We start from the raw sequence: 12,263 nt of genomic DNA, 5'->3' as shown, positions 1-12,263 counted from the left end.
TCGGTGATGGGGTAGATGGGTGGAATATACCATGACATAACTAGAGGTGGATGAGTAGGCGACATTCGTGGAGCCACCTTTCAGGAGGTTTGATCGGCCTTTGCTTGTGCGTAGGTCGCTTCCTTCCCATAGACGACTTTTGATTGTTTTGCTAGTCGATTGTGCAGAACGACCCTTTTATTCGTATATTTAGAGAGAAGTTGATCGAATGTAGGACTAGATTTAGCAGACTTACCCAAAGCCTTGCCCCGATACTGCTTCTCTGTCCCATTCACCTTCATCATGTGGGTTGTCGATTTGTTTCTAACAATATTAGATTGTCTGATTCTAAGTATCAAACTATCTGAAGCACCAGATTGTTTGGTGATAGCCATCTAATTGCCCGATGTACGTCGTATAGGAGAACTCTGTCGATGGCTAGTTTTATTTTGCCCCCCATTACCTCCGATCTTATTAGTGGTCCTTATAGTTCCTTTCTTGTCTAAAGCCTTCTGAGTGGTCATTCCTTGTGATAGATTTGTTGTGCGAGGATCACCGATGACTATGTTCTTACCCTTGCCTTTATCAGCCATCTCCAGCCAAATTAGGACCTTCTTGCCATTCATCTCAAGTGTATTGATGGGGAACGACTGTCTGTCAATTTGCATTCCTTGGAAAACCAATCGGCCATCATTTATAGCTGATTGCATCTGCCAATGGAAGACAATGCAATCATTGGTGGCTTTAGAAAAGGAGTTATGCCATTTATAATACACACGCATTTAGGGCATGTATAGTGGTGTTTAATGTAGAGGCTCTTGAGGTGTTTAAATAGGGTATTTGCAAATAAATCATGGAGTCGTCTCTCCGCGAAGAGACGTCTCTGGCTCGTAACCCAAGTAGCAACACACGGCTCACTTCCCACTGTATGAATTCGTCATCTGTTCTATTGGTCCGATGTTATATAAACGTATTTACTTCTATATTTATTAATATACTACAATTATAGACACTCCATTGTACAATAGAGTCTCTTAGTTGTCTCTTGTGCTTGGAGAACCGTTTTGGTGTCTCTCCACTATACATGCCCTTACAATTCATCTTTCGAAGGAATTGTGTGAGGCAGTTTAATGTTACCGCTCTTGAGTAATTCATCAAATATCTTGTCACATTTAGCAACATTAAATGTGAATTTAACTTCTCCTTGTAGATTCTTTTGAACCGGCTATAGGGACGAGCAAGAAGAGAGTCTCAGCGACATATAAACTCTTTTGGTTCATCATTTGAGCTACTACCGTCATGACGCTCATTATGACAAGATAGTCCTTTGCTTCAACTTTCGTAAGGTCGGAGGCGAAAAATCGCCGGACCATTCATGCGGATGTCGTGCGCCCGCGCCCCGCCCAGCGAGCGAGCGAGCACGTGTGTTCTTCCTTTTTCTCTCTCCTTGATAGCTTCAACCAGGTGAAGACAACTCAACAACTAGAAAAATCGCCGGACCATTCACGCGGATGTCGTGCGCCCGCGCCCCGCCCAGCGAGCGAGCGAGCACGTGTGTTCTTCCTTTTTCTCTCTCCTTGATAGCTTCAACCAGGTGAAGACAACTCAACAACTATTTAAGTTGGTCTCACTAACAAGGTGGTACTAAAGTCCCATTGTATCATGCATGTGCGAGTGAGTCTTTAGGATTTATATATCGGAATTATTATTTAGGCCAAGCTAAATTCTGTAACAACAGGAACTAAAGCTTAGTGGTGTATCCAAACATCAAAAGTGGTGCGATGTTCGTTTGATGATGATTGTATAATCGCGTTACCAGTAATTCAGTATCATTATGTATAGAAACATACACCCGCATGATGACACCATGATTGAGTCCTTTCCAGCTCCTTGGTTGGGGACAAGGACATATATAGTGTTGATAGCGGAGTGTCATTTCGAGGGGCGAGATTCGTATGCGATGACGCGCGCGACGAATCCAATCCGGGCCGGTGAACCCACGTTTCATGGCGCTGGTGCAGAGCTGGGAGTTTCGTGTCAGTGGGTGGCAGGCAGCAAGACAAACGAATGAAGCGAGAGCGAGCTCGGAGCTGGGTGAAGATTTCCGGAGCTCTGAGCAAGGGCTGCACGCTCTATTTTCTGGCGACACCGAGATTCTCTCGACGGAAAAGGTCGTCGGTGAGTGGGAACCAAAGCAAGTGCGTGCGCGCCCGTGCCAGCCATTCATGTCCCAATTATCGGGCCCAAAAAGGCGCCCTCGATACCCACCCCATCGGAATCCCTGCCGGATCCCGAACACCGAGCGAATTCAAAGGCCTTCGAAGCCGTGACCACTGACGAGACAGAAAGAAGCCTCAAGCTGCACCGCACGGTTCCCACCTCCACTACTGCGTCTGCATGCACTGCCTTGTCCGGCGTCTAGTAAGCTGAGCTCTCGTCCCTGTTTAATCACGACCTGCTAAGGTCTGGGCGATTAGATGCAGATCTGATCATGGATTAACATAACCCTTTACCCCATCATCATGGTGGTCGAAAAGTGGCCAACAAAGCCTGCTAGCTCCTGCTTGGCTTTGTTGTTGTTACCTAGCGGCAGGCTTTGCTTTGTGCTCACCTAGCTCTTGACCTCTTGTGCTCTGAGCTCCGGCGTGGAGGGTGGTGGTGGTGCCAGCTGGGCTTTGGCTTTTAAGCTGCCCTCTCCAGCCTGCGCTCCGCCCGGCACCTGCACTCAGGTCGTCACCCAACCCACCCAGCGTCCAGTCTCCAGTGCTCGGCTCGCCTGCTCCCCACCATCGTGTGCAATCCTCGCTCCCTTCTTCAACAACAACGCCCTCAAAGGCTACCGCTCCACTAGCTTCACCACTCTCATTTGCAGATTGCAACACCAGCAACTCATTGCAGCTTTCAGGAGCTGAAACAACGAGTGGCAGTGTGGGAGAGCGCACGGTAGCAACTTGAGAAAGGGAAGCAGGAGCGAAATGGGTGCTGCGACGACGCTGCCCGGCAACGCCGGGCCCGTGCGCTGCTCTCGCACGTTCCTCGCGCTGCTGCTCTGCTTCCAGCTACTGCACACGTCGTTGGCCCTCAAGGTAAGTGGTACATCGATGTGCACGCACGCCCATTGTTTGGCTGCATGCGCTTCCAGGAGCAAGCCTAATAACGACGATGCGTTTCAGCTGCACGGCGTCGGCGGCTACGAGGAGAAGAAGGTCCCGCTGGCCGTCATCGTGCCGGACCCCTCACCGGAGCTGTCGGGCCTGTCCCCGGCGCCGCTCGCCGCGCCGGCGCCGGTCCACGGTGGTGGCGACGTGCGGCCGAGGCTGCCGACAGAGCGGTGGCGCCGGGACAGGGGAGAGGTCCGGCGCGCCGCGCACCCGCCGGCCGCGCCCGCGGCCGCACCCGAGCCCACGGCGGCGCCGTCGGCTGGCCCCGCCAGAGCCCCCACCGCCGGGGCGCCGGCGCCGGGCTCTGGCGACGGCGGCGCGGCGTTCATCAAGAGCAGCCCGGCCGTGCCGGTCCCGCGCGGCGTCACGGACACCGACACCGTCCTGCCCATGCCCGCGCCCGGAGAAACGCGGCAGGTGGGTAGTGTGCTGCGGTGCACGTAGCGATATATCTCACGCCGGCGCGGCCCGTTGCATTCGCATTGCATGGTTCCATTCCATACAGCATCCATCACCGTTTTACGTACACCGCCTTTAATACTTTCCCATCTCCATTTTATTAGTAATAATAGCTTCCTTTTCTCAACAGTAACTTTTAAAAGTATTAGTATTGGAGGGCAAAGGTGGAAAAAAAAACTAATCACCTCATGTTCCATTTTAACTGCGTCACTCTCTGTTTGTCTTGTTTCTTAATGAATGATGATGTCCTAACTAATTTTGTGTGGTTTTCAGGAGGTTGGAGGCGCCAATTCAGTTGGAGCCGCCTGTGTAATGCCGCTGCTGCTGGGGCTCATGGCTATGCTGATGCTGTCTTTTGGGATCTAAGCAGCATGCAGTTTAGAACTAGCAGTCGCAAGAGAGATCTATCAAAAGATTGTTCCTTTTTATCTGGTTTATTGTTTCTTTCTGTGCCGGCGCCGGCGACCCTGACCCCTCTTCTAATCCTATGTAAACAAAGTCGTCAAGTCTTCCTTTTATCTGCCACATGCACGTTGTCTCCTGCCATCCTCTTGATACTAAAGAGTATTGCATGCATGGTATATGCATTATTCAAAGTTTCATACTACAGAGCATCTCCATCATGAACTTTAAAAAAAAAAATACCTGCTTATTTGGTTAGAAGGGGATTAGAGACTTCAATTTCCTCCTAACCAAATAAGCCCTAACCTATATTATTTCAGGGTGTAGATTAAAGACCTTGGTCTAGCAGTACTTTTACTTCGTCTCTCACATTTGAAAAGCCCGCAAACCACCCCCTTCGCTGCCGTTCATGGGGTTCAACGTTGAAGCAGTTTTTCCGTCAGCACGACTCCCTTTGCTGCCAAGGCAATCTGGCATTTCTCCCCTCTCCCGACCGCTTCTCTATATGAACAACAATGAAACCGCCCAACCTCTCTTTTAACGACCAAGTGAAGCTGACAGTTGCTCCATCTCAACCCTTTTAGGTTTTATTCAGTTATTTCCATCCCACCTGGATTAGAAGGGATTGAAAAAATTTAAGCGAAAGGATTTTGACTTGCTATGGATTAGCGAATAAGCCCTTATCCGGCGAACCTGCCAAGATGCTCCCCCTTGACATCCGCTCCTCCTCGACCCCCTCCTCCATGAATCCACTCCTCAACGCATTCTAGGTTTGGAAAGGTGACCCGACATCCTCTCCAGCCACACATACCGCTCCTGATGTCTTCTTCGACCCGACGAGGTGGGCCCCTCTCTGACACCTCCCGGTTACCGCCATGGCTCCTCGAGTCGACGCAAGCTCCTGACAAGGAACCTCAGCAAGGCTGATGAGATTGAGGATTGGAAAATTGAGATAACAAGTTTGTCTCTCATATTATGGGCCTGTTTGGTTCTTCTGAATAAAGTTTAGTTCGTGTCATGTCAAACATTTAAATATTAATTCTGAGAATTAAATATAGATTTAACTAGGTTTAATAAACTCGTGTCTTCGTTTAGGATTTTTGTTTAATTAGTTTTATAACTACACTATATTTAATACTCATAATTATCATTCAAACACTCAATGTGACGGGGACTAAACTTTTTAGGTGGAACCAAACACCCTCTTAGTGTCGGTAAGAAAACAAGATCTTTGATTTGAGACCTCTTGCTGGAACAAGCAAATGAAATAAATATACTCTTAAAAATAAGAAAAAAAAACTATTAAATCAGAAGTGAAAACACTGTACTGTAGATGCTCTTACTCGAAAGGTAGAGTGTTCATGCAACAATAACACAAATCATAGCTATGGCATAAGTGTAATACGGTCGAATACAGATCCTTGGTCCAGTGCGTATACTTTGACCAATGACATCTCTAGATACGGTGCGCGTGATGTACCCTGTTCTGTCGTCCACCAACGGACGGTGTCTAATCCAACGACGCCACCGTCGTCACGATACGCCTTTGTCACCTGGGCCCTGGCAATGGTAAATCGTGAACCTCGTTCTTGTCCAATCCTATATCGATGGAAATGACTCATCAACCAAAGCTGACCGGAAATAATGGACAACGCATGATGCTTTACTAGGGATAACAAGATTTAGCTTCCATCCTCATCTCCACGATGATTTTTTTCCGGTGGGATCCAAAAACGTGTGCGGAAAACATTTCTTATCTATCTCCGTTTTCCGCGGGGATAAATCCCTCTCGAGAATCATCAGCACCACTTAAATTATAACTAGAACATATTTTCTTTGTTATTAATGCAAAACATTATTTAGAACATATTTTCTTTGTAATTAATGCAAAACATTATCATTTATAGACATTGTCAGATGTAAAAATCATTATGTGTGCATCAAAGTGAACACATTTGTACAACGATTGATCTCTTCACAAGATAATTATTTATTTTATTATTAGTTATTACATGAAAACATTGTCACCTATAAGTTTAACAGGTCCCGTGAGGAACGGGGATGAGGAATGCTACCTCATCCGCGTTCTCGTTTACCCGTCGGAGGAGAATTTTTCTCGTTTACATCCCGTGGGGAAGAAACTTCCCCATCCCTATCCTTTAATGGAAGAATTCCCCGTGGGGAATCAGATCTCGGGGCCCTATTGCCATCTCTATGTGTTACCTAGTGCAACCGGAGTTGAAGTGACTGAAGTCAAAGAGGAATTATTTAATAAAAATATACTCTCTTTTCGGAATAAATAGATTCTTAACAAATTTAGAAAAGGTTAATACGATAAATAAAAGATCATACTATCGTTTATTGTTGAGCACCATATTTGACACCTAGACGTAGCTGGACGGTCTGCACCCGAGACGGTCCGTGGGTGTAGCCTGGATGGTCCGCGATTAGATTTACTCAAGCGAGAATCCTTATCTCATGCGTGCTTATATGTCTAATCACGCGAGAATCTGTTGGGAAGCGTCTAGGAATGGATCCAGATCTCCCCATATATATGATAGGGTAAAACCGATTGAGGCATCATCCAATCGATCAAATCAGTCTATTCACTAGTTACTTTATATTTATGCCCTAGGAGTAGCGGTAACTTATTTTAGATTAGTTTTCCTCATTCCTCAATCTTCACCTCTCCTCATCTCAACGTCGTTTAGAAGCGTCTTAGGTGGCATGTGAAAGGAGAGTGGACGCCTAAGAGGGTATTGAATTAGGACTTTTATTTTTCACACTCTACACTAGGCCAATAATTAATCTCTTAAACAAACCCTATGCAAATAGCTAAACACAAAGGTGCACAACGGTTTTGTTTAAGTGTTTCTATCTCTACTACAAAATGAGTTTAGCAACCTAAGTTCCAATCCTACCAACTAGATTATGTTCTAAACTAAGCATGGTAAATATTGCAACTCAAGTAAACAATAAATATGGAAGCTTAAAGACAAAGGTAGATATGCAAACTTGAAAGGGAAATGTACCCTTGGGCCATTTCTTTAAATGTTTTGGTAAATAGATGCCCAACACAAATTACTTTGATTTAAATGTGTTAAAGAAGATGCAAAGCGAGAATCAAGGTATGTTTCTAGCCTTAGTAAATTGTTTTTTTGATACTAACATATTTACCTAAGTGCTAGGAAAAACATCAAAAGAAAGTGGAGAAGATTTGGCTGAGTTCAGTCAAACCAGCACCAGCCTGTGGTGCACCGGACTGTCCGGTGCCCAGGCTGGCCCGGCGACGAACTCATCGCTCTCGAGAAAAAGCCGAAGGCGCTGTGGCTAAAATTCACCGAACTGTCCGGTGCGCCAAAGGCGCCCGCAGCCAACGGTCGGCAGCGCAATCAGCGGGCGACGCGTGGCCCGTGCCAACGGGACTGAAGGTCCAACGGTCGGCTGCACCAGATAAGGAAGGAGATCAAGCACCGAACAACTACTGTTCATGTCCAGTGGTGCACCGGACTGTCCGGTGTGCCACCCAACAGAAGGCAAGAATTGCCTTCCAATTGGATCTCCAACGGCTCCTAGCTACCTTGGGGCTATAAAAGGGACCCCTAGGCGCATGGAACAGTACACCAAGCATTCACTAAACATTCTAAGATGCCTAGACTTCGCCACCACGCACTCGGATCATCGTGTTAGAGATTTGAGCACCGTTTGAGTTGTAAACTCCCTGCGTCGTGTTTTGTGCTCACGTCTTGGCTTGTGTGCATGTGTTTGCTGCGTTTCTAGTCTTGTGTGTGTTGCTTTCCCTCCCTTACTCTTGTGCTTTTCGTGTGATCAACATTGTAAGGGCGAGAGGCTCCAACTTGTGGAGATTCCTTGCAAACGGGAAAAGACTACTAAGGAAGAAAACCATGGTACTCAAAGTTGATCATTGGATCACTTGAGAGGGATTGAGTGCAATCCTTGACCGAAGGAGGTCACCACAACGTGGAGTAGGCATTGGCCGAACCACGGGATAAAAATCACTGTGTCTCGTGTCCCTCTTCATTGTGATTGATTTTCTTCTAGAGTTCTCACTTTAGAAACTTGGTGCTAATTGCACTAAACTTTCATAACCAAGTTTTGGCTATTTAGTACTTGATTTTACAGGATCACCTATTCACCCCCCCTCTAGGTGTAAGTGCAATCAACCCTAATTGAGGGTTTTGGTGATTAATGACAAAACAAACTAAGATTCTAACAAGTTTGCTCCTAGTGTGTACACAGTATTTTTACAGACAGGAGAAGCACAGATCCTACGAGCGTAAAAGTATAAAGCACAGCAGATTTAAAATTCCACATCAAATGGCGTGCTCCAAGTGCTATGAATCGTCGGCGGTACTAAGTTTATAATTCTTGAGTCATAGGAATCGCCGTACAATTAAGAGGGATCCGCGACGGTTAAGTAAGTTGTGAAACGAGCCAAGTTCAATTCTTTTGAAAACTCCTTGAGATCATTTTTCCCAGATCATGAATGCTCTTGAGAAAAACAAATTTCACTTCCCACAAAGTCTCCACCTAAGTTCTCTTCAAAATTCTCAAAGTTTGGTTTCAGCCCCCAAAACCGGTTCAACCGGTCCCAAAACCGGTTCAACCGGTTTTGGTACTGTTCATCCTGCCACCTCTGCTCTGACCTGTCTGACAGTCAGAGCTGTCAGAAAAGTCGGAGCAGATATTTTTCTGAAACCGGTTGAGCCGAATTTTGACCCTACTCAGCCGGTTTTTGAAACCGGTCCAGTGTCCGGCTGAGTAGACCAGTGGACCGGGATCCCCCTGGTAGAAACCGGTTCAACCGGTTTGAAAACCGGTTCAACCGGTTTTTTGCCCTCTTTCTCCCAACGGCTGCCAGCTTTTGGGGGATCCCTTATATACCCCCCTCACACTCTCTCTCTCATTTTACTTCTGCCTCTCCCACGAATCTTTGGCTGACCAACCCTCAAACAAGAGCATTCACTTCACCTCTCACACCCGCAATCGCATCTCCTTCAATCATTTGAAGGACCCTTGGTGTGAGGTGAACTCGATCGAACTCGCTGTCAATTTCATCTTGATTCTCCCTTTCTCTTGTTCTTGAGCTCGTTGCAAACTTGACCGTGTGCGGATTTGTTACTCTTGGAACCTCGTGTTCCTTGACGGTTAGAGGTTGCTTGGGAGTCTCCAAATTTGTGGACGACCCCAAGAAGTTTGTATCACCCGCTCCTTGAGCAGATTTGAGAAGAGATTGCCTTGACCTTTGTGGTCGGCTTGTGGAGGATTAGGGTTGGAAAAGACCCGGCCCTTTGTGGGTTCCTCAACGAGGAGTAGGACACCTTTGTGGTGGTTGCCGAACCTCGGGATATATCGCGTGTTCTTGTGTGTTCTTGTTAAGCTTTCATATTCGGTGGTTGGTTCATATTATTCATTCAAGTAGTTCTTGTGTAGGGCAAATCTTTAGCTGTTTTCTTTACTACTTCGAATTTGTTCAATAGATTATTAAATTCAAGTTGAGTGGGTTCAAACTTGTTCAGTTGGGATTAAAATCGACTGAACCGGTTTGCACCCGTGCAACTTTGATTTAACCTATTTCGAAGTTTTTAGTGAAAATTTTCAGGTGTAGCCTATTCACCCCCCCTCTAGGCTACTTTCAATTGGTATCAGAGCTTCGTGCCTCATTTTACGCTTAACCGCGTGAGGAAACGATCATGTCTACACAACGGGACCATGTGGATCCTCTTCTCGAGGAAATCCCCGTCACATCTACCGGTGAGGAAGTGGACCCCAAGGTCCTCGACCTCGCCATGAAGATTGCCGAGAAAATGTTCCTCAAAATGAAAGAGGAAGATGCTAGGAAAAAGGCCGAAGAAGAGGAAACAAGAAGAAAGGCCGAAGAAGGTAAAGGTAAGGGAACATTTGATTATAATGACGATCTAGTGGATCTTTTGGTGTCTAAGGTATTGAGCAAGGTAAGTCTCAACACCGAAGGATCATCTACCAAAAGCAAAGGTAATGACTTTAGTAAAGTTCAATTCGATTACTCTAGAAATTATATTCCCAACTTCTCTTCCGCCCCACTTGGAAAGTTACCAACTCTTAGTGAGTTGAACTATGATGAGTGGGCCGACAAGATGAAGTCGCATTTAATCGGTGTGCATCCTAGTCTTTGGGAGATTGTTAATGTAGGTATGTATAAGCCCGCCCAAGGAGAAGAGATGACTCCGGAAATGATGCAAGAGGTTCATCGAAATGCTCAAGCAGTGAGCATAATCAAAGGAAGCCTTTGTCCGGAAGAATACCGGAAAGTTCAAGGAAGAGAAGATGCTCGTGACATTTGGAACATTCTTAGAATGTCACATGAAGGAGATCCCAAAGCTAAAAGACATAGAGTTGAAGCTTTGGAAAGTGAGCTTGCAAGGTATGATTGGACAAAGGGTGAGTCGCTCCAATCACTCTTTGATCGATTGATGGTATTGGTCAACAAAATAAGAGTACTTGGGAGTGAAGATTGGAGTGACTCCAAGGTCACAAGATTGTTCATGAGAGCTTATAAAGAGAAAGATAAAAGTCTTGCAAGGATGATAAGGGATCGTGATGATTATGAGGATATGACGCCTCATCAACTATTTGCAAAAATTCAACAACACGAGTCCGAGGAAGCCCCCATCAAGACAAGAGACTCTCATGCCTTGATCACAAATGAACAAGACAATCTCAAGAAGAGCAAAGACCACAAAGCAAAGAAAGTGGTCGAGACCTCAAGTGATGAAGATAGCTCAAGTGATGAAGACACAGCTATGTTCATCAAAACTTTCAAGAAATTTGTAAGGAAGAATGACAAGTTCCAAAGGAAAGGAAAGAAGAGGGCATGCTATGAATGTGGCCAAACCGGTCATTTCATAGCGGATTGTCCTAACAAGAAGGAACAAGAAGCCAAGAAGGAATACAAGAAGGATAAGTTTAAAAAGGGAGGCAAGACCAAGGGATACTTCAAAAAGAAGAAGTATGGACAAGCTCATATTGGTGAAGAATGGAACTCCGATGATGAGAGTTCTAGCTCCGAGGAAGAGGAAGTGGTGGCAAATGTGGCCATCCAATCTACCTCAAGCGCGCAACTCTTCACCAACCTTGAAGACGACTCCTACATTCCAACTTGTCTCATGGCAAAGGGAGATAAGGTAACTTTGTTTAGTAATGATTTTTCAAATGATGATGATAATGATCAAATTGCCATGAAAAATAAAATGATTAAAGAATTTGGCTTAAATGGATACAATGTTATCACAAAATTAATGGAAAAACTAGATAAAAGAAAGGCAACTCTTGATGCTCAAGAAGACTTGCTTATCCTTGAAAAGGAAAGAAACTTAGAGCTTCAAGAGTTGATTCACAATAAAGATATAGAAGTAACTAACTTGAAAACCTCTATTGATAATCTTGCAAATGAAAAGAGTGCACTTGAATCAAGCATGTCAAGCTTGAATGTTCAAAATCAAGAACTTCAAGTGCAACTTGAAAGTTGCAAGAACATCAATGCCCCCACTTTAGTTTTTGAATCTAAGTCTAGCTCTAATGATAATTCTTGCAAGCATTGTGCCAAATATCATGCTTCTTGTTGTCTAACTAACCATGCAAGGAAGCATAGCTCACAGGTGAAGGTCAAAGAAATTTTGAAAAGATGCTCTAGCAATGATGGGTTAAAGAAAGTTGAGCCCAAGTACAAGTCCCTTAAGCCCAACAAGGGTAGAAGGGGGCTTGGGTTCAACTCATCCAAGGAAAACCCTAGCACAGTGCATAAGGGGTGGAGATCCCCCAAGTTCATAGAGGGAACCACTCTATATGATGCCTTGGGGAGGATCCACTCCTCAAATGACAAGTCATCTCAGGTAAAGGTTAACTTGAGTTCCACAAAGAGTAAGATGAAGGAAGTGGGATCCTCAAGTGGACAAAAATCTAATGCTCCCATTTCCCACTCATATCTTTGTGATTATATGTTAACTTGGGATTCAGGGAAATTGGTTGTGAAATATGTGGGTGCCTACACTAAACAAAAAGTCATGAAAAGAAGTGTGTGGGTACCCAAGGCTATAACTAACACTGTAGGACCCAATTCAATTTGGGTACCTAAAAGTATAGCCTAAACTTGTTTTGCAGGTCTACTCCTCTGGTGGGTCAAGTTGGGTGCTTGACAGTGGATGTACAAATCACATGACCGGGGAGAAAGACATGTTTCATTCATTGCAACTAACTCAAGAA

General features: G+C 45.3%; 1 protein-coding gene across 1 annotated transcript; it reads left to right on the top strand.

The window, feature by feature from the left end:
• Window positions 1-2,785: 2,785 nt before the first annotated feature.
• On the top strand, window positions 2,786-4,122 carry LOC100275534 (uncharacterized). The gene is given in 3 exon segments (NM_001149591.2): window positions 2,786-3,065; window positions 3,153-3,557; window positions 3,873-4,122. Coding segments are annotated over 3 exon segments (609 nt in total). The 5' UTR covers window positions 2,786-2,954; the 3' UTR covers window positions 3,966-4,122.
• The last annotated feature ends 8,141 nt before the right edge of the window (window positions 4,123-12,263 follow it).

The sequence above is a fragment of the Zea mays genome, chromosome 4, assembly GCF_902167145.1.
Source record: "Zea mays cultivar B73 chromosome 4, Zm-B73-REFERENCE-NAM-5.0, whole genome shotgun sequence".
Classification (NCBI taxonomy): Eukaryota; Viridiplantae; Streptophyta; class Magnoliopsida; order Poales; family Poaceae; genus Zea; species Zea mays.
This window is presented reverse-complemented; position numbering and strand designations above follow the sequence as displayed.